Genomic DNA, 20,905 nt, shown 5'->3' on the forward strand with positions numbered 1-20,905 from the left:
TCTTATAACTTCAGAACTTTATACTGAGCCACACTGTTTAATTAATACGGAGGTCTGGGCTCTGAGGAGCATTCACAATTTTATAAGAACTGTTGCTACTATTTTCAGTCCAGTTATTGTGTAATTTGGCAAACCTCAGCATTTTCTCCCTGTTTAACTTGCTTAAGAATGGGTTAACAAAAATAAAGGATTCATGTTCAGGATTACATGAATGTTTGGCCTTTACAAGTAAATGATAAAGACATAATGGGTGGCTCAAGACTTTTTTCACTGTACCCCAGTGTTGCCTTTAATATTTCTTCAATGTAGCCTATTATTTATTTATCACTAATGAATATTTTAACTTAACTAATTAATCTCACTTGTATTCCTATTCTTATTCCAATAGACGTAAAACTAAAAATAAAATAGCCTATAATAAATAACGATGCAACTGTTAAAAGAAAGTACATATTTCCCGATAGCTGTGACAAAGCAATGTTTAGTTTTATTTTGCATTTATACTAAAGACTGCGCAGAAAACTAACGTATATGTTGCACAAAAGTGGACTGTACTACTTTGGAGCACGCTGAAGTTGTTATAGTCTAGATTTGTAAAGGAGAAGCCTATCAATGACGAATAGTCTATTAGTGGCGCAAGGAAGAAGGGAGAAGAGGGGCGGGCGCAGCGCCTGCGGAGCGTTGGAGTGTGGGCATCTTGTGTTTCCTCATAGATTTTCAGTTAGCTGTTGCGAGAAAGTTTTGGCATAATTTCCTGACTTTTATCTCGTAGTTTAGATGTTATATCCATCTGGAACGAAATCTCTCGTGTGCTTATTTATTCGGTTACCGAGCACCGTCCTGTAAATATTTCCGGATTGTAACTGTAGCCTATATTTTCTTTAAACTGCTGGTTGCCTTGGATCAACTCTCGGAATGAGTTTGAACGAACACTCATTGCAGGCTCTGTCTTGGAGAAAGTTGTACTTGAGTCGAGCTAAGCTGAAAGCCACCAGCCGCACTTCAGCTCTATTGTCGGGTTTCGCAATGGTAAGTTTGCTGTGACTTTAAGCAGATCACAGAGCTGGGCAACGGCTGCACGCGCAGCTCATGAGGCCGTCAAAGTCAAACCCTCCGGACTGTTTGTGTGTGACGCAGATTATTGTTTTTAAAGACTAGGGATCGTGTCTTTTTTAAGAACAACACTTGTACCTTTTTATATTTGTTGTTTGGTCTGTTCTCACATAGCCGTTTTTTTGGCTATCAAATTAGCTTGTTAAAAAGAGTGGCTTAAGTGAGGTTGAGGAGCAGCAATGACAGAGCTATGGAAAAAACCACTTGATGTCAACTTCACGGCTTTCACACCCACCCACAGTAGCTTACTGCACATGCATATAAAGCTAAAATAGGCTATCTGCATGCAGCTGCAAGTAAAGGTTTCTCAACACTTTTATTTTTTTTATTTTATTTATTTATTTTTTTGTAATTAGCAGAATTTATACAGAAGCAAAAAAAAAAAAAAAAAAAAAAAAAAAAATGGTTTTTGTCCAACCACAACCCTCTCTTAAAATTCAGGTCATGAGCAAAGCATTATCCTCCCTCCCACATGCTTTTCAATTGCGCTGAGGTTTTTATGTTGATGACTTTACCGTGCCATCAGTTAAAAGCAGGTTTAAAAAACCAACAACCTCAAAATCAGTTATTAAATAAAACAACAGAGCTTATTTTCTCTTTGATTTTTTAGAAAAAAAAGTCACTCTGGGCAAAATGAGGTAAATTGATCAGTTTTTTGAAAAAAATAGATAACAATAATAAACATGTAATCTCCAGATAATGGCATTAAAATGACAAATTCTTTAGTGTAATGATTTCTCTGAGAGCCTGGAAAAGTTGTGGACACTCCAGAGTCACTTTTAGAGCAGATATCTTATGAATGTACATGTAAGCAGTGTTGCAGTGCTAACAGCTCCTTTTGTTATTTATTTTTCCAGGTTGCCATGGTGGAGGTACAGCTGGAGCGGGATTATAAGTATCCTCCAGGACTGCTGATAGCCTTCAGTGCCTGTACCACAGTTCTGGTTGCAGTACATCTCTTTGCTCTCATGATCAGCACCTGCATCCTCCCTAATCTGGAGGCCGTCAGCAATGTTCACAATCTCAACTCTGTGAACGAGTCCCCCCATGAGCGCATGCACCGCCACATTGAACTGGCCTGGGCTTTCTCCACAGTAATAGGCACTCTCCTCTTCTTGACTGAGGTGATGCTGTTGTGCTGGGTGAAATTCTTACCTCTTAAAAACGACAAGGAAGAAGATAATGGCACCATAAGTCCCGGAGAGGCGGCAGCCATTGCTTCCACCTGCATCATGGTGCCGTTTGGACTTGTTTTTATTGTCTTCGCTGTCCACTTTTACCGCACACTTGTCAGTCATAAAACAGACCGACAGATCCGAGAGCTTGAACAGGTCATCAGACTCCAGAATCAGCTGGACCACAGGGTGGAGAATGATGACCTGAAGGCCGCTGTCCATTTCCCCTGATTGTAACAAGTGAGCATAGAATAGCAGGGACATTCAGCAGCACTGACATCAACATTTTCTTATAAAAGCTTTATTTTTTATGTTCATTGAGCTGAAAGGGTTGTCTTTTGAAATTGTGAACATGTTACATTGAACTGCATGTTTTGGGTCAGTTCCCTTCTAGATTTTGCATGTTAACAAACTTGGTTTAGGTTGTTGGTAAATCTGTTGCTCAGTTATTACCATCAACAAAATCTTGGGTTAAAATCTTGAAAGAATTTAGACTCTGTTGCTAATTAACTATTTGTTTTCTTTTGAATTGTGAGGGCAAATATTATATCAAATTTATTTACCTGACTTAGTGCTGTGGTTTGTTTACATTTGACAATTTCCATGACCTTTTTTAAAAAGAGAACCACAAGCTTGCATGCATGAGAAAAATGAGATTTTAGGCAAACGCGATTCATGTCTTAGACAATCTATATTAGTGTTAAAATCCGACTTTGTGTGCAGTCAGTGGCAACAACTACTTGCAAAACACATTTTATTGAAAAAGTAAATTTTTTCAATATAAATATTTATATATAAAAAAGCATCACTGTGAATCAAAATTAGTTATTTAGGGCATCATTTTAAATTTGTGCATGTGTTAAAGACTCATTTTTCTTCTTATATTTTTTTTTTTTGCTGGATTACACATTTCTTCTGATTAACTCATATCCTGTAAACCCACAAAATGTTACAAGCTGTGGCAGCAGTGTTGTTGAACAATTATTATATTGCATGATGGTATTGAAAGTGTGTTGAAATTAGTAATGTTTTGCACTTTTCTTCAAGCAGCTTACAGGCTTGAGCAGGTTACATGCTTTTTTCTTTTAATGTTGAATGTAGTTTTTGCTCTTTTATGTCCTGTAGCACATAGCTGAATTGTTTTGCTTGGGTCTGACCACTTTCTTTAGTGAATTTGCTGTAACATTGCACGATGAAATAATTTCATGGCAAACTTTTAATGTCAGTGTATTATAAATCACAGTTTGTATTATTTCACAACATAAAGTTTAAATTATTTGAAATAAAACATTTTTACTTAAGCTCCACAGTTTATTCAAATATTGTTGGATTATCTGTTTATATTGAGTTAATCCTGTGACTCTATTATTGCAGTATTAGTTTTGTCAGCCCCGTCACATAAATCATAGTAATACAACAATCCTGCAGGCCAAATTATTAGTGATATTATTAGTGTCCTGGCCAGATAATATATCTGTGGTACATAAACGATAATAAGAGATTAGGAATTTTGCAGCAAACAGGTCATTACTGCTTCTAGACTTAAAACTGGTGGTTGGTATGAAAGGTTCATTTAGGTCGACTGTTGACTGTGCACGCTTCTTCAAACAGAATCTCGTGTAAGTTAAATGAAGACATGCTAATTTTGTTCTTTTTTTTTTTTATCTCAAATGTTTGCTACTGCATGTGTCAAAGCACAGTTTAGGACGACTTTTTATTAAATGTATTGAAAATTTTGCTTGGGTGTGGTTTTAAAGGCTGATAAAGTTTGCAGATGTTAAGTCACAATGACAGTTCTGTTTGTAATTTGTGAATAAAAACAAATATTAAATAATTTATTTTTTATTTTTTTTAATATATGTAAACACAAGAGAAAGCCCTATATAGCCACACAGAGTATATGAAGCTGTGGTATTAGAAGGAAACCCACACAGGAAATACATAGGCATGGGATTTTAATATAGCTTACACTGTTAGCAGCAAACATGCAAACAAGGAACACCAATCTTTACAAACTCCTCCCCTCTGTGACTAAAGAATAAACTCTAAATGGATGTATTACAACAAAATGTAGTGCTAATTTAATATTATTTAAAAAAAATACAATAAGGATTTAGATTATTCAGACAAGGGAGGGTAGAAAAATGATGATGTGATTGTGCTTCTCAGACTTTATTTAAATAACTGTTTGCAAAGGGGTTACATGAAGTTACATAAGTAATCAAAACTGTTGTTTTCTCTATACCTAAGAATAGTCTTGTCCAACACAGATAAAACATATGACCAAAAATACTTTAAAACAACTGACATGAGTAACTGAACCTTATTGTCTATATAACATCTCTCTTATTCTTTTTTAATAAACAGCAGCACAGTTTTCTAGAAACTCCAGCTATAACAATGTTAAATTCTTCCAGCCAGCTGTTTCCTCCTCCTGACCATGACATATTATGCATGATGTATTTATTATAACAAAAAGGGAAAGACACCTCCGGTGAGTGCTGGCTCTGTCACTGTAAGTACTACAGAAACTATCCAGAGATAAACAGAAAAATGTGGCTGCAGTTGTAGAAAAAGAAAGGAATGAGAAAAGCTTAGTCTTTTTTTGCACCAGCATTAAGGAAGTTGTAATTACTTCTTGAAAACATCCTGTAGTTCAAAATTCTACGATACATTTTTATTGGCTTTTTGACACTGAGCATAAACAAACTCCATTTCCAGAAAACAATAATAATAAAAAATTCTTAAATGCTTTTATAAAATTGCTTGAATCTGTTATTTGACATTCTGTTTAAGGTTTTATTTTAAAATATTTGTAGAGCGAATGATCTTTTTCTGTGACTTCATTAATAGATAAAATAATATTGCAAAAAAGAAGAAGGAAAAAAAGTTTTGATACCAGCAACACACATAAAAAGATGTGAAAGACAACAGTAATAAAAAAATAAACAAATAAAAAATAATCATCATTTTTATTTATAACACACTTTACATTTTAGAGAAAATCTCAAAGTGCTACAAGTAAAAATGACAAGTAAAAATCAAAAGAAGCATGAAAACACACAATTTCATAAACTAAAGAATACACTGAATTATATAAAAGCCTTTTTGAATAAAATAATTTTCAGGTGTTTTGTAAAAGACTCCACTGTCTGTGGCACCCTTAGATGTTCAGGCAGGGCTTTCCACAGCCATGGAGCAGCAGCCTGAAAGGACCTGTCCCCCATTGTGCTGAGTCTAGTCCTGGGTGGGCAAAGGCGGTTAGAGTCAGTGGACTGGAGGCGACGAATGGTTGAGTGTGAAGATGGTAGCTTTGTTAAGTAACCAGGGGTGTGGCCATGCAGACACTGTAGGTTGAGCAGGTAGATCTTAAACTCTATTCTCTGCTGGACAGGGAGCCAATGCAGGAACTGCAAAACAGGGGGGATGTGGTCGTATTTGCGCCTCCTCGTCAGGATGCGGGCAGTGCAGTTGTGGCTGTGCTGAAGCTTCTGCAGGCTCCTGCCCAGGATCCTAATGAGGAGGACATTACAGTAAACCAGCCTGGAGGAGACAAAGGTGTGGACCAGCTTTTCAGTATCACTGAGAGAAAGGAAGGGGTGGAGTTTGGAAATATTTTTGAGATGAAAAAAAGACATTTTACTGAGATATTGAAGGTGGTGATCAAATTAAAGGTTGGGGTCAAACCTGACCCCAAGGTTATTTACAGAGGTGGAGAGAGGGAAGGAGTGGCTGGAAAATGAAATGGTTGTAATGGAAAAGGATTTGACCTGTTGTGGGGTGCCAACGAGGATGGCCTTGGTTTTTTGTGCTGTGAAGTTGTAGAAAGTATTTTGTCATCCATGCCTTTATCTTCTCCAGGCAGGAGGAGAGAGTGGATAAGATGGCTGTCAGTGAGGTGGGGTCAGTCCTCAGATGGAGCTAAGTATCATCGCCATAGCAGTGGAAAGAAATTTCATACTTGCCGATTTTGTGACCCAGAGGGAGCATATAGATGTTAAACAGGGTCGGGCCAAGGACAGACCCCTGAGGGACCCCACAGGTGACAGCATGAGGCCTTGACCTGGCATAGGGTCACATATTCAGCCCTACCTGTGAGGAAAGACTGACACCACTCAAGGACAGTTCCAGTCAGACCAATGGTATGCTGCAGGTGGTGAAGGATGGTGGTTCACTGTATCAAAAGCCGCTGTTAGATCGAGGTGGATCAGAAGAGATGGGAACCCCTTGTCAGCTGCCATCAGTAGATCATTTGTGACTCTGATGAGGGCTGTCTCTGTGCTATGCGCTGAACGTAAACCACACTGAAACTTTTTGTAAAGGTCACTAGTCTGTAGGTGGTCCTCAAGATGGGTAACCACCACTTTTTCCAGGACCTGTGAAATAAAAGGCAAGTTGGAGATGGGCCTGTAATTTGACAAGGTGTTTGGGACTAGACCAGATTTTTCAGTAGTGGCCTAAGAAGAGCTGTTTTAGGGGTGATGGAACCAAAACAGATTTGAGGGAAAAATGTATTGTCACAGTTTTTAGACATATTTTTACCATCTGCTTACATAACTAAGTATTTGAATTTTTCAGTTTTCCATAAAAATCTAATTGATGCACCATACATTTTTAACAGGAGATAGTTCTGGACCAGACCAGACCAGGGTTGTATAACACATGTTTTCTGTTGATGAAGTCATACTGAAATAACTACTAACTTCGCAGCAAAATTATGTCGTCTTCATGGTAGCATTCTTTCAAAATTCTGATAGACACCTCTTCATCAGTTCGATGTAGCTGTTATTGCTAATGACCACCTGCATGGTTTGAAATGTTTTCCATATTTTTTATCCTGTAGAATCTAGTATAATAAAATTTCAAATGTCCAACTTCAAATTTACCACTTTTAAATATTAAATTAAATACATTTATTTGTATTTATGGCTGCTACATACATCATAACAACATTTTAGAAGTTTTCCAAACTTTTCTAAAAAGTGGGGTTTATCACCTATAATGACATCATTATTAATATCTTTTAATGTTTTTTCTTTTTTCCTCCTCTAACCTGCAGGAGACTATGCATAATTTCAATCATAAATATTTACATTCAAAGTGTTGTTAGAACCTATCAGGATTTATAAGCAGGTTCCCTCCCAATAATTCCATGTCAGTATATCTATATATTTTTATTCAGTCAACATCTAATGAAGAAGTCCTAATAAACCTCCTAAATATTCCTGGGTTTGAAGTCTGAAGACGAAAACTAATTATTAATCTGCCACCTGTTATTTCCATACAATTTTTGGTGTTCTTCCGCATCGTCGATGGATCTATATTACATCTCTGGCTGCTAGCGGATGGATCCATTATCCGGCTCGCGCGACAAACAGTAAAAACACCGAAAATCTCAACAGCTTTGCCACAATGTTGCACCTTCAAAGGATAAAACTTCGGTACAGGTAAGCGGGAAAAGAAACGCGTCGTTTTACTACAACTATATAACTTGGGTATGTTTCAGTTTGCAGTCTGTTATCTTTCAAATAAAGACACAGGTGATGCTCTCCATCACCTGTTGGGGTGTGTTAACCTCTTGTGGATGACTAATTTCAGCTAGCTTACAGCTACATATAGCGTGGTACCAAATGATAGCATATGGTCAGTGTTTGAATGTATTTACAGGTTTTGATAAATGTGATGGAAAGCGAAAAACAGAGCACGGAGAAAGACACGCCTTCTCAGAATTGGAAAAGTTGCAAGCTGATTATTGATCCTACACTAACAAAAGGCTTGTACAAAGTGTGTCGCTTTGATGGACAGTTTTTTAATATACCTGTGAGTATTTTTAAATATCTTTTCACTGCCCGCTTTTTGTACAACACGTGTCAACATATAGTATAATATATTATAATATAAACAACCACTTAAAGTAGTTTATATTTATCATTCTAATGAAGGGTTTACTTTGACAGGTGGAGGATTTAGGATTGTTTCCCGTGGACAAAGTCAGAGATCCCCGCATCTGCCGCCTGTGGAGCAAGTACAACAAGACTGATCTGTTGGTTCCTAAATTCAAGGTAGTTTTTTCAATCAGTATAATAATATATATTTATTTTCACTTATGATGATATTAAGCAGTAATAAATATTTATTAAAATCCTTCCAGGTTGATGAATGGTATGTTGGTCCTGTTCTTCCCAAAGAAGTGACTTTTTTCAGGTTGAATGACAATGTGAGAGAGGCCTTCCTGACTAATATGTGCGAAAAATACGGGAACATCGAAGAAGTGGAAGTATTTTACAATCCTAAGAATAAGAAGCATTCGGGGATTGCAAAGGTTGTCTTTGACACGGTGAGAGCTGCAAAAGATGCTGTGCAGCACCTCCATCACACATCTGTGATGGGAAATATCATTCATATAGAAATTGATCCTAAAGGTAAAAGTTTTTTCTTTTAATCTTATGAAGTGAAGGTTTTAATAGAGTGGACTTAACAGATTAATTAAATGCAACTCCTCAGGTGTAAATCGGACACGGTATCTCCAGCTCCTCTTTAGTGGCCTGTATACTCCCTGGACGTTACCAGTGGGAAGCAGTGAGCAGGCCCTTCAAAGCTTAGTTGACAACTTGCTGGTAAACTTTTAAAGTTGCTTGTAATGCTTTGAACTTTAGTGAATCGGCATTTTTAATATGTACAATCTAGTTACTAAATTAATGTTTTGTTTAAATTGATCTCCTTTGTACTCTCCATCTCTTTTAGGACACTAGAGCCAGGCACGGACGGGTAAGTGTCTCCAGCCCTGCCAGCATTGCCACACCCTTCTCTCTGGACACAGCCTACTCCAGCATTTGGCAAGATACGCCTTGCAGCTTTGGGCTTACTCCACAATCGCAGGGAACCCCCCGCACTCCCTGCATGACTGCGACTCCTCTCTCTCTGGACTCTTGCTACTCCAGTCTTCATGCGACTCCGGTCCTCCAAGGGGAGCCTTCAACATGTAATGTTCACAAACCTTCAAGGCATGAGGTATGCCGTTGTGAGTCTGTGAGACATCACAGGAGATCTAGCCAAGTTTCAAATCTTAGCTTCATTTTGAAGCATTGTCAGCCACACCCTCCAAACTCTACCTCGACACAGACTAGCGGACATCAGCTTTCACTGTGGAGCCACAATTCACAATCTATGAATAAAGAGGCTCCTTGTGATCTTGCATCTCCCTTTCAGGAGTCAGGAGACACTGTTAACTCTGCTTTTACACAGTTACCTCAAAACTGCAACTCTTTAAGCATCATAAGCATTAATTTCACAGATGACCAGCAAACCATAGCAGTTTCTCCACACAATGAGCAGCCAGAGATGGGGAGTTTGGACTCTCGCATTGAAAGTTTGCTCATCAACAGTCACATTACTGATTCCACATACCTTGGTGAAAAGACTTCAGACTCTGACGTGCACTTTCAGGACGACCCAGCTTCACCTTGCTCCACTCTTAATGGCACCTTCTCTGATAATCAACAGTTTTGCACTTCACCCTCCTGTGGATCCTTTCTAAACAGCCACCAGCTCTCCTGCCATGATGAAGTGAAATCCAGTTCAGTGCTGCTCACTGAGAGTGAAGATAATGAAACTAATCAAGCAGTTTTGTTTCTTACGACAAACTCGAAGTCACCCACTCCATCTGAGTTCACATATTGTGAAAGGGCTCGTGTAAACAATGAAAAGAATGGAGAAAGGTCTCGGTTGTTATCAAGCTCAGAGGTATTTCTTTTAGATTTTTTAGTTCAAATAGAATTTATCATCAGTAAAAGAAACTATTCTGTGGTTTCCTGTGCAAAATGTGACTTTTTAAATTATTTTAATTAATTTAATTTATTCATGTTTTACTCAGGAGCATCAAACAGCTAATGAGGAAATGAAGTTTCCAGATAAAAGACAGTCTGAAGCTCTGACAGCAACAAAAGACGTATCTGTCCTCAAACCACCACCCACGTCACCCCTTGATAGCGCCACTCAACATGCTACCCCCAAAGCTCCTCCTGCTGTTACAGTTAGGTGTTCAAATCCTCTTGCAACCCCTTTCCCCATTCCTTCCTTTACCCCATCAATCCCACCCCGCTTACCAAATGGCACCATTCCCATCCCACCTCCAGGTTGGATACCACCTCCGGGTATCCCCATTCCCCCTCCTCCTATTCCACCTCCTTCTTCAATTCCTCACCTACCAATTTTTCTGGTACCTCCTCCACCCTTAATTGTACCACCTCCTTTGCACATATACCCTTTACCCACACAATTTCCAGTATCTGTGGACAAGGGGAATTCTCCAAGTCATATGAGCACACCATTTTCATTGCCTCGACCACCATGGCCCACTCCACCTTTTCCTAAGTTTAACCCCTTTGTGCCACCACCAGACCACTTGCTTATCCAGGAAAACCCCCATAAGATCACAGCAGAGAAAGTTTTACAAGTCCTCTTGGATGAGCTGAAATTCATCATAAAGAAGGATATTACTCGTAGAATGATCGAAGGGGTTGCTTTTAAAGCATTTGAGAACTGGTGGGATTGTCAGGAGAAGAAAAGAAAGGTTAGTTGTTTATCTTTTATCTCATATTATAATTAGTTAAATTACTTGATTTTTTTCCTTATTTGATGGGAATACACTCCTGTTGCTGTTTATTTTTGTATAACTGTCATTTTATTCACTCAAGATACAAGTTTCTCCTTTGAAAAGTGGAACACCAAGTGTTGGGGAGAGTTACAAACTCACAAATCCCCTCAGTCGCATTAATGAAAAGAGCAAAAAACCTCCACTGCCTTCCTTCAAGGTAACATATTCCAGAGAGGATTTTACTGCTCAGTGATCCTCATCTTAATGTAACGTTAACAGTTTTAAATACATTGTTTATATTGTTCACAGGTAAAAAGGAAACGAACTGAAGTCGAAAGCAGTTCAAGTTTTGCTCCTGAAATCACTGGTTTGTGCTTTTGATGCTTTAAATTACTACATTATGTTAACTTTCTTGTAGACTTTAGCTTACACAGTGTTTTTTCATGTAGCTTTAGATGTGAAACATGGAGATGACATGGTGAGATCTACATCTGCGAGAACCAAACGCAGGCACACAAGACCACTAGAGCTCGACAGTGATAATGATGAAGGAAAAGAAGAAGATGATACACTTAAAGATAACAATCTGATATCAGACCAAGTGGAAGCAGTTGTATCAGTTGCTGATGAGCCTCAGGTTCTGGTAAATGTTAATAAAGAATAAATATATATATATAAAAAAAGTTTGGTGTTAATTTAAACGCTTTGGCTTTTCTGAGTCTTGACTATTATAATTAATGGTTTAATTAGTTTAAGAGAAACAGTCATGAAGATGGTGATGATGCTAATCAGCGATGTGAAGAAAACATATTGATGCAAGATAAGATGGAGGATCAAGATGCTATCATCTGTCAAAGTACTGACAGAGAACAGTGCTTAGACAAAGGTACAGTATGTTAAAGGGTCGTATAGTTGTAATGCTTAACAGAAATTATTACTACCTACTCATGAAAACATACTTTTGTTTCTTTTTCCAATTACAGAGATCCTTTCTGGGAGAAGCTCCTCTGACGAAAGCGAGTACTTATCAGACTTGGATTCTTCTGATTCGTTGTCCTCAGACAGCTTTGGGGGCTCACCCTCTGACCTCAGCGACAGAGATGAAGATAATGAGGATAACAGTGAAGAGTGTATTGTGATATCGTCAGATGAAGACTTGGAAGAGCTTGAGCCCCCTCCAACCCCCTCTGCTCCTCTGACCCCTGGTGCTCAGCTGGATCTAGACCTGCAAGACTGGTTAGATAAGCACCATAAGGAGGAAACAGAAGACAGCCATACATCCTGCCAGCAAGCCTGCAACTTGGATACTGTGATGGAGCTTCAACTTAGAGAAATCCAGCACCTACAGCCTACTTCACCTATAGGACTTGCAGGTAATTTATTCAGTGTGTTGTATACTAGTAGACTTTTTTTTAGAAAGGCTTAGCTAATTATTATACAAATATATAAATATTATTATTTATATTTAATAATAACTATTTCTTGTTAATCTGTGTCACAGTAGAGCCAGGACTTGATGTGGAGTTGGGGAGCCCTGAATGGACAGCAGAGTCTCTAGAGAACATAAACAACTATATCAGGCCTCTTACTCCAACTGGCTGCTTGGTGGATAGCGACCCTGATATTCTAATAAAAAGTAAACCAACTTCTCCTGTTGTGGAGGAGGTGGAGCGACCACCAACACCAGGCAAGGGGCTGGAAGCTGAATTGATAAGTGCAGACTCAGATGAAGCCAATGAAGTCATCTCCCTCTCTCCAGTCTGCAGTGATCTTTGTCAGGCCTCCCTTGATCTCTTGCCTGCCTCTCTTCCATTACACATGGAGCTACCCAGATCTCCTGGGATGGAGGAAAGAAGGCTTTGGACCTATTACAGTTCTGTAAGAGCTCCACCAACTCCTGGCAGAGGGATGACAATGTTAGAGTGTAGCACAGTGAGTCCACTTCTCAGCAGCCCTCCATATGTTTTGCAACCATCAAGCAATCCATATATTACACCTCCCAAGACTCCGGGAAGAGACATTATCTTACCCCGAAGAGCCGTAATCCACAAGAGGAAAACCCAAATGATGACAAATTCAGCACCTTCGTTAGTTAACTTTCTCAGAGGTTCTCCCGTCACCATCTCCTCTTCATGTAGTGACTCTGAATCTTCATCTCACACTGCTGATGGTGGTGGTGAGGTCATCAGTTCAGATGTAAGAACAAAGCCCTTGCAGGGACTGGAGAATATGCCTGGCCTTTTGCATGAGGAAAACATTTTACTGAAGAAAAAGTTGTGGAGGAGGCTGAGGCAAAGCAGGAAGGCACGTCATCGGCAGAGATCACTTAAAAGAATGAGCTGTTTCCTCTCTGCTAGCTGTCGTCCGCACAGGTGGCGTTCACCTTCCGAGGAGAGGAGAATCCTTCATAGTGTTTGGAAGGAAGGCCTGGATGAAGAAGACGCCAGACTTCTGCAGTGTGCTTATGAAAGACTGCAGGAGCAGGATAATGGCACTGGGTGGCTCAGGGACACCCTATGGATACCCCACCCTTATATCCTTTTTAGAAGATGCTCATGTTAATTATTCAGTCTGATCAAAGTTAATTTACAGTCACTGAATGAAGTAGGTGATAATGGGTAAATGGGTGTCATTATCTTATCTATAGTATAGATCATGCATTAATTATAGTAATTCTACAATTTCAAATATTAATTTTAAAAACATATTGTATGTCAATATCAGCTTCAATTAAACTGCTTAACTTCTATTGTATTAGCCTTTCATGCTTTGTAATTCATATTCTGTGCTTAACTTGCTTAACTGCCACTCACTGACTAAGATCCCAGCAGAGAGGAATGAGGAACACAAGTCCTGGCAGGCGATCCACAGGACCGGTTGTGCTCGCAGTGAAGGGTTTTACAAAATCAGCAGGAAGGATAAAATGAAATACTTCAGCAGCACAAAGCTGACTACTGATCCAACGTCTGCCAGTGCCCAGGTATTCAGCAGAAGAGAAAAAAATGTGACAGTCTCAATGTTCACTATATTTCATTCAGAGTCATATTTCTTTAGCCGGGAATGTGCATCCCATCCCAGCAATTCTCACAGCGGGCTGGATCTGACTTCAGGTCTGAACAGCGCCGCCTGCTGTCCTCCTTTAGCTGTGATAGTGACCTGGTTAAGTTCAACCAGCTGAAGGTAAGACATTGATACAGACAACTTCACACATCTGTGAAAAGACACTGAAAACAGAGTGATTCAATTTCAAGCATCCATTTTATTTATCTATATAGAACATGGGGCAGTGTAGTGTTTGAATTATACCTTAATAACATAAACACTTCCTGTATTACATCAGGAAAAATATACAAAAAAAATTGTCTGCCCTCACACATTTACTGATAAATGCAAAGTGTCACAGAAAGCTTACAAATGCATTGTGTTTCACTGTGGTTAAATCTCTTCATATCTGTTGACGTTAGTTCCGAAAAAAGAAGATTTGTTTCAGCCGAAGTCACATCCATGAGTGGGGCCTGTTTGCCATGGAGCCTATAGCAGCAGACGAGATGGTGATTGAGTATGTAGGCCAAATCATCAGACAGGTAAAGCTAACAAAAACTTATAAAGCTAAATGCTTGACCCTCCCCTCAATTGGGTTGTCTGGTTGTTCTTGGTACTTTCCAGGAATGCTCAGCAGCACAGTGGTGATGAGAAGCAACACTTGTGAATTGGCGTAATGGTTTCTTTTCTTAACAGGTCATTGCTGACATGAGAGAGCAGCGATATGAGGAGGAGGGCATTGGAAGCAGCTATTTGTTTCGTGTTGATCAAGATACCATCATCGATGCTACTAAATATGGAAACTTAGCCAGGTTTATCAACCACAGCTGCAATGTGAGTATAAACCAGTTGTACTAAGTGCAACTATACACTCTATATTAAGTGGTCTGTATCGGTGGATTTTTGTCTTACAGCCCAACTGCTATGCAAAAATCATCACTGTGGAGTCTCAAAAGAAGATAGTGATATACTCCCGGCAGCCAATAAGCATCAATGAAGAGATTACGTATGACTACAAGTTTCCCATTGAGGAAACAAAGATTCCTTGTTTGTGTGGCGCAGGTAGCTGCAGAGGGTCCTTGAACTAATGTCGACTGAAGCGGACTGTTTGGATCAGTAGTCAAAGTGGCCTTAAATAATGTACAACTAGAACATGTCTGGAGCCTTTACAGGAACTCATGAATGCACTGCATTTAATCATGACTTAGTAAACTATTAGGTGCACTTAAGTCATGAATGGGACCAACCATTTGAATCATTACTTTGTCTAGTCAGGCTAGGTTTGAAAGATAATGTACCATGTGTAACATCTGGTAAAATGTCTTAAAATATTACAAAACAATACAGTTACTCATATATGACAGTTAAAAGTTAAGACATTCAAGGTCTTTATTTTAACAAAAGAGGAAAATTACAGGAAAACGTCCAAATGATAGTTAAGTGTTTTCATTAATGAGAGCTGTCATTGTCTTTTGCTTGAGTCAAGCTTGTAAAGATGTTTTTCTGTTTATGTTTTATAAGAAGAAAACTGCATTATGACTTTTAGCTTGTCGTGTTTTCTTGTTGATACAAACTCATAAGATGATTACTAGTAAAACTAGAGGAAATAATAAGGTAGCACATGAAGAAAATTGTTAAATTGCAGAAAAATAAAGGTCATTACACATACTTTGGATATTCTTACTGTGTAGATCACAATATGAGAGTACTGGTATAGCACTTAAATGAGACCCTGAGGAGACTGGATCATTTTTGTAGCGAATCATTATTGAGAGTTTCCAGAGGAATAAAGTGAATGTATCAGTTGGTTCACACATTCTTTAAAACTCCATTTGGTGTCAGGATGGTCAGATTTCCTCTAGCATGCTGGTCTGCTTCAATAGCTTCAAAAAGAGATTTGAAGTTTCCGGCACCAAATCCCTGTAAATAAAATGTGAAAATAAGTTAATAAATATGCAGCAAACTGAAGCCTCAACGTGGAACATGTTATCACATTCATGCGATATACTTTGTGGGTTGTTTGCACAGGTAGTTTATACAGTGTGTCTCTAACCTGGTGATTGTGTCTCTGAATGACTTCCAAGAACACTGTGGGGCGATCCTGAACTGGCTTGGTGAAGATCTGAAGTAAATAGCCGTTGTCATCATAGTCCACCAAGATCTTTAGCTCCTGGATACAAGGACACAAAATAATACTGGATTCAGTGCTCACAGTTTGCTTCTATAAGTGCCTAATGCTTGTGGTATTAAGATCAATATTAATGGTTGAAACATGAGGATCATATGACATCAGTTGTCTAAATGTGTTTAAATGTGGCTGTAGCTCTAACCTGCAGGACATCCAGAGCCTCTAAGATTTTGACTTTGGAGTGTTTCAAGTTCTCCCTCAGTTGGTTATAGTAAGTGTCTGGCACCGACATAAACTCCATCCCACGCTCCTTTAGGTTACGAATCTGCATACAAGGCATTCATCAGAACTTTAGATGTAGTTCCTTCTAAATGTCTTCCTAAAATGCAAAGAACAGTTTTGTAGTCTTACTGCAGTGATGATATCTGATGTGTTCATGGCAATATGCTGCACTCCTGGACCTCCATAGTACTCAACATATTCCTGTATGTTAAAAAAAAACAAGACAAAAAAAGCTTTTAATCTACAAACCTTTTTCCCATTGCACATCTACCTATATGTTTTGATATGACAACACTCTAAATGCTTGCCTGGATTTGAGACTTTCGCTTCCCCATGGCAGGCTCATTGATGGGCATCTTTACAGTCTCTTCATAGTTTGCCACCACAATGGAGCGCAGGGCGCTGAATTCTGTCTGAAGCTGTTTGTCATCCACTGACCAGAAGCGATGAAACAGGAGGTTCCTTTGATACCTGTTAAAAAATCAGATATTAAGAGGCACAGTGGTGTGCTTTTAAGTCTTATAACAAAACATCATTTCACGACTCCTTACAAAGAGCTGGAAGCAGTTCTAAACTGCCTTTTGTTACTTAATTATGTTAAATCTTTACATATTCTCAGTGCCTTTTTTCTCTTGCATCTGGAATGCATGGTCTTAATTCTAAAAAACATATGGGCAATAAAACCTGAATGACAGAGCTTGTCCTGTAATTTTCTTGACAGCTAAAAACCTACCCTCTTTCCTGAGTTAACCAATCGGCATGCACCCTTAGAGAACTGCCTTATTTCACCATGTTATGCTTTATTCAGTATAATGTGGTGAAAACAAGCTCCAGATGTGGAGAACCACTGAAGCCCCTCTTAAAACTGCAAAGTCATGCTGATCACTGACTTGTGCTAAAAAACTAGTTATGTAAGAATCACACATCCTGGAACTCCTCCTTTCATCCACCCCTTGACGTGTGATTCTGCAGACCACATGCCACCGTAGTGATTTTAACAGCCAGGTTATTGATACACAAATTAAATTTGAGAGTCCATTACCATTCCACCACTGGGACCATCTCATCATCTGGTTGGTTTCCCACAACATGATCAATGAAGTCCAGTTTTCCACTTGGCCTGCATTCATGGAGGGATGCAAACCACACACACAGACACAACATTAATCAGATATTCATCAACATATTTTATGTGCAAATAGTATGTTTACTCACAGTTTGGCTAAGAAAGGATCCTTGAAAAGAGGGGGATGGAAACCAGGCAGGAACAACCCATTGTAGCCTCTCCTCTCCACAAATGTGTGAGTGGTGTCACCATACTGCAGCACACAAAAGCAAAACCACAAATCTCTTATTTCAAACAATTAAATTAAAAAGAAGACTAAAATCTTCAGTGAAAATTTGCAGGATTTGCACATTATGATCTCTCGTACCGTTTGAAGCGCGGCCAGCCTGACTTTGCCGTACTTGTCCTCCAGAGTGTGGGGCTCCTTTATAATAACTGCCCCTCGCTCACGAGCTTTCTGTAAATGGAGGACATGGTGATGCATTATGAAAGCAACAGCATTCATATGTCCAAATTTACTAGACATGATTAAATTATGCCTTAAATTGAGCTTTGGGTTTAGGAACAATATTTGACAGTGCAACTTTAGTATAACCTGAAGCATTACCTGGACGAGGTAATCACAGTCCTCCACTGTAAATGCAATATCTTTCACTCCATCCCCATGCTTCACCAAGTGATCTCCCATCTCTGAGAAAAGACATTTGCTTGAGTCACAAAGTTTGCATTTACTTGAAACACTTTGCTAACATCTGTGTCATACTGTGGACATCATGTGCTCACTAAAAGGAACACTTTGACTTGGACTTTGATCCAGAGCCCATCAGAACAGTATGTTTCCAGCCATGCCTTCATCCATACTTGGTTTTAACGATTGTGACGGTGCAATTACACCAGTTTATGTCCTTAGATCAAACAGATTCCAACACTAATAAAAATCTAAAACCATAATGACTTATATCAAAATAACAGAAAAGTTAATTTTGAGATATAAGGTTCCCAAACTATACAGGGAGAGGAACAAAATAAAAACAAAGAAACAGTGTTGAGGTCTAATGCTCTACCTTTGTTTCCAGGATTGAGGGCAGATGAGAACACATAAATGATCTGTGGAATATAATAAAAACAAGAGCAGGATAAAAACTCCAAGCTACGATATTAGCTCACACTTAATGAAAATATATAAACTGAATCTGATTAAATGACTTTTTTAAAGAAAACTGTTTTCAACATTACCAATGAATCTGTTCAATATAAGAAAAGTTGTGTAATTATATTAAACTAATTTTATTGAGGTACGCTTATGGAAATGATATTTATTATTACCCAAAACAACATTACTTTCACTCTCTTATTTGTCTTTGAAAAACTGTGATATTTTTGCTGCTTACATCACTGTTCTGGTCTCATATGAGCTTGTCTCAGATTACCTTGCCTTGCTTGACCACATGGGACACGACTTCCCTGCTGTCTGTCTCCAAACCTCTGTAAGCCAGTGGCTCAAACCCGAGCTTGTTACAGTAATAGGATGCAGCCTGTTGGACAGATTTTTTTACTCAGTGGAAAATCAAAGCTACGTTTTATTTATTTTTTTCAATGTTACAGTCAACTGAATTGGTTTGATTGCCACATGATCTTCTATATGCCTGCTAGCACCATCTCCTGGTGATTGATTCCAATGCAATGCAGGCTGCCGCTTTTGGAAGTGGGTAAATTAGTATGTGGTGGTCTGGTATAATACATGCAGTTCGCTCTGCCCCTCTGGAGAAGATTAGCATCCTCATCTATAACATAGGAAGTTATGAGATATCTTACCTGCTTTGCATTTCCAACCCAGAAAGTTAAATGATCAAAGCAGAGGAACCTGCCCTGCTCGTGCTGAAGACAAAAAGAAATAAAAGTGGATCACTGATAAAAGATTTATTTGTAAGTTTAAAATGCACATTTTTAATATCTATTCAAGTCATTATTAAAAAACAAAAACATTAAATTTAGGTTACACAGTAACATTGGAAAAGAAAAACATACATAATTCTGTTATTTACCTTTTCTCCTTTGTCTGTGTATGTAGTCTACAATAAAAAACACAAACATTAGACATGATAAAGAAAGAAGGGTGCTACACTGGAATACATTAACAAATGCCTCCAAAATCTCAGTATTGTTGGTCAAAGTAAAAGATGAAATCTAAAGGTATTTGTTCGTAAATAATAACTCACCATCTTGCTCCCAGTCACCTGACCTGACTGAATGAAGACTACAGTAAACGCCTGAATTTAAAAGCTGAGCAGAAACTTTATATCCACTCCCACCAATGAGGAGCTGGTATTGGTGGAGGAGAGAGCATTGATGTTCAGTACACGTTTGCTGTTATACAATGATTACACGGAAAACATGTCAGCCCATCACAAGTCTAATTAAACAACATCATAAAAATTTATCTACCGACAGACGCAATGCAAGTTTTACATCACATTATAAAGCATCGTTATTACTGAGGTTTTCTTTGGAGTTATAATGCATTACACTATGCTTTATGTGTTATATAAGCAATAAGATATAGTTGTAAATGCATCCCAAACTTATTCTGCAAAAGTAAGCAGACTTTTTGCTTGCATATGTTCAGAGTTACAGCCTCATTTTCTAGAAAAAAGATGAGGCCCATATGTTAGTGTTTAGTGGCAAGAGGAGGCTCACTCATGCTGGACTCTCATTGGCTCATTGGTGCAAGGCTGAGAGAACCCTAGCATGCCTTCATATGACCCCATCTCGTCAAACCTCGTTTGGACTGAAAAACTTTTCTGTAATCGTCAAACATTCAACTCAGTTTCATTCATCAATAGTTAAAGTCACTTTCAACAAAAGTACAAGTGGTCAATAATAATATTATGTAAAAGATATTATTTACAAATGGTGTATTTGTGCTGTGGGTGAATTTTTAAAGTAATTGGCTAATTTAAAGCAGCCTTTGTCAAACCACATGTTCTGCAGTAACAGTAACACCTACCCGTCGGCTTCTCTGCTATGGTTAGGCTACACTCACAAGCCACTTTATATGGAAACAGTAAAGTAGTGAAACAGCAGAAGAGTGACCACATGTGGTGTAGAAAGAGTATAGAACTCAATGCAAAATAAACTACAAATAAAAAAGATTGGGTTGGGAGGGTGCAGCTCTTTGACAAGGTGCCTGGTCCCACCTGAGGCTCTTTGCACCATGTCTTACTCTCTCTCTGACCCCCTTTTCTGTACACCAACTGTAAAGTAAAGACCATTAGAGCCAAGGAAATTGAAAAAAAATAATTAGGATTTCTCATGATATAGCAGTGAAGACAGTGTTTAATGATTCCAATGGCTAAACATAGCCCATAGAACGGCTGAAATTCAGCATGTTAACTTGACAATGTCAACATGCTTAAATGCATTTACTTGCTACCATGTGATTGGTTGATAAGCTTTTTTTGTGAACAAGCAATTGAATAAATATACAAAATAAAGTGGCTGGT

The 20,905-nt window shown here is 38.6% G+C and overlaps 3 protein-coding genes across 5 annotated transcripts; 2 read left to right on the forward strand and 1 right to left on the reverse strand.

The window, feature by feature from the left end:
- Positions 1–664: 664 nt before the first annotated feature.
- LOC121649609 (calcium release-activated calcium channel protein 1-like) lies at positions 665–3,589 on the forward strand. The gene is made up of 2 exons (XM_042000563.1): positions 665–1,029; positions 1,971–3,589. Exons 1-2 carry the CDS (start codon positions 916–918, stop codon positions 2,517–2,519), a joined length of 663 nt encoding a protein of 220 aa, XP_041856497.1. The 5' UTR covers positions 665–915; the 3' UTR covers positions 2,520–3,589.
- Positions 3,590–7,644: 4,055 nt separating this feature from the next.
- LOC121649565 (histone-lysine N-methyltransferase SETD1B-like) lies at positions 7,645–15,465 on the forward strand. 3 transcript variants are annotated; one of them, XM_042000499.1, is made up of 19 exons: positions 7,645–7,735; positions 7,956–8,108; positions 8,246–8,350; positions 8,440–8,710; positions 8,793–8,905; positions 9,033–9,299; positions 9,792–10,031; positions 10,162–10,860; positions 10,985–11,101; positions 11,194–11,251; positions 11,334–11,527; positions 11,635–11,770; positions 11,868–12,257; positions 12,386–13,417; positions 13,698–13,864; positions 13,939–14,064; positions 14,349–14,468; positions 14,623–14,760; positions 14,841–15,465. In XM_042000499.1, the coding sequence occupies exons 2-19, from the start codon at positions 7,971–7,973 to the stop codon at positions 15,012–15,014; spliced, it is 4,485 nt and encodes a 1,494-aa protein (XP_041856433.1). In that variant the 5' UTR covers positions 7,645–7,735; positions 7,956–7,970; the 3' UTR covers positions 15,015–15,465. The 3 variants fall into 3 exon arrangements, with proteins under 3 accessions (XP_041856433.1, XP_041856430.1, XP_041856432.1); XM_042000496.1 differs by having other exon boundaries at positions 9,033–10,031; XM_042000498.1 differs by having other exon boundaries at positions 9,033–10,031; positions 12,389–13,417.
- Positions 15,165–19,683, reverse strand: hpdb (4-hydroxyphenylpyruvate dioxygenase b). Its single transcript, XM_042000500.1, has 14 exons — positions 19,622–19,683; positions 19,448–19,474; positions 19,218–19,280; positions 18,833–18,937; positions 18,467–18,509; positions 18,010–18,092; positions 17,770–17,859; positions 17,552–17,655; positions 17,379–17,456; positions 16,645–16,807; positions 16,466–16,537; positions 16,257–16,379; positions 15,980–16,096; positions 15,165–15,846 (listed from the first exon to the last, which is right to left on the reverse strand). Exons 1-14 carry the CDS (start codon positions 19,622–19,624, stop codon positions 15,736–15,738), a joined length of 1,182 nt encoding a protein of 393 aa, XP_041856434.1. The 5' UTR covers positions 19,625–19,683; the 3' UTR covers positions 15,165–15,735.
- Positions 19,684–20,905: the final 1,222 nt, after the last annotated feature.

The sequence above is a fragment of the Melanotaenia boesemani genome, chromosome 11 (genome assembly GCF_017639745.1).
Source record: "Melanotaenia boesemani isolate fMelBoe1 chromosome 11, fMelBoe1.pri, whole genome shotgun sequence".
NCBI classification, from domain to species: Eukaryota; Metazoa; Chordata; class Actinopteri; order Atheriniformes; family Melanotaeniidae; genus Melanotaenia; species Melanotaenia boesemani.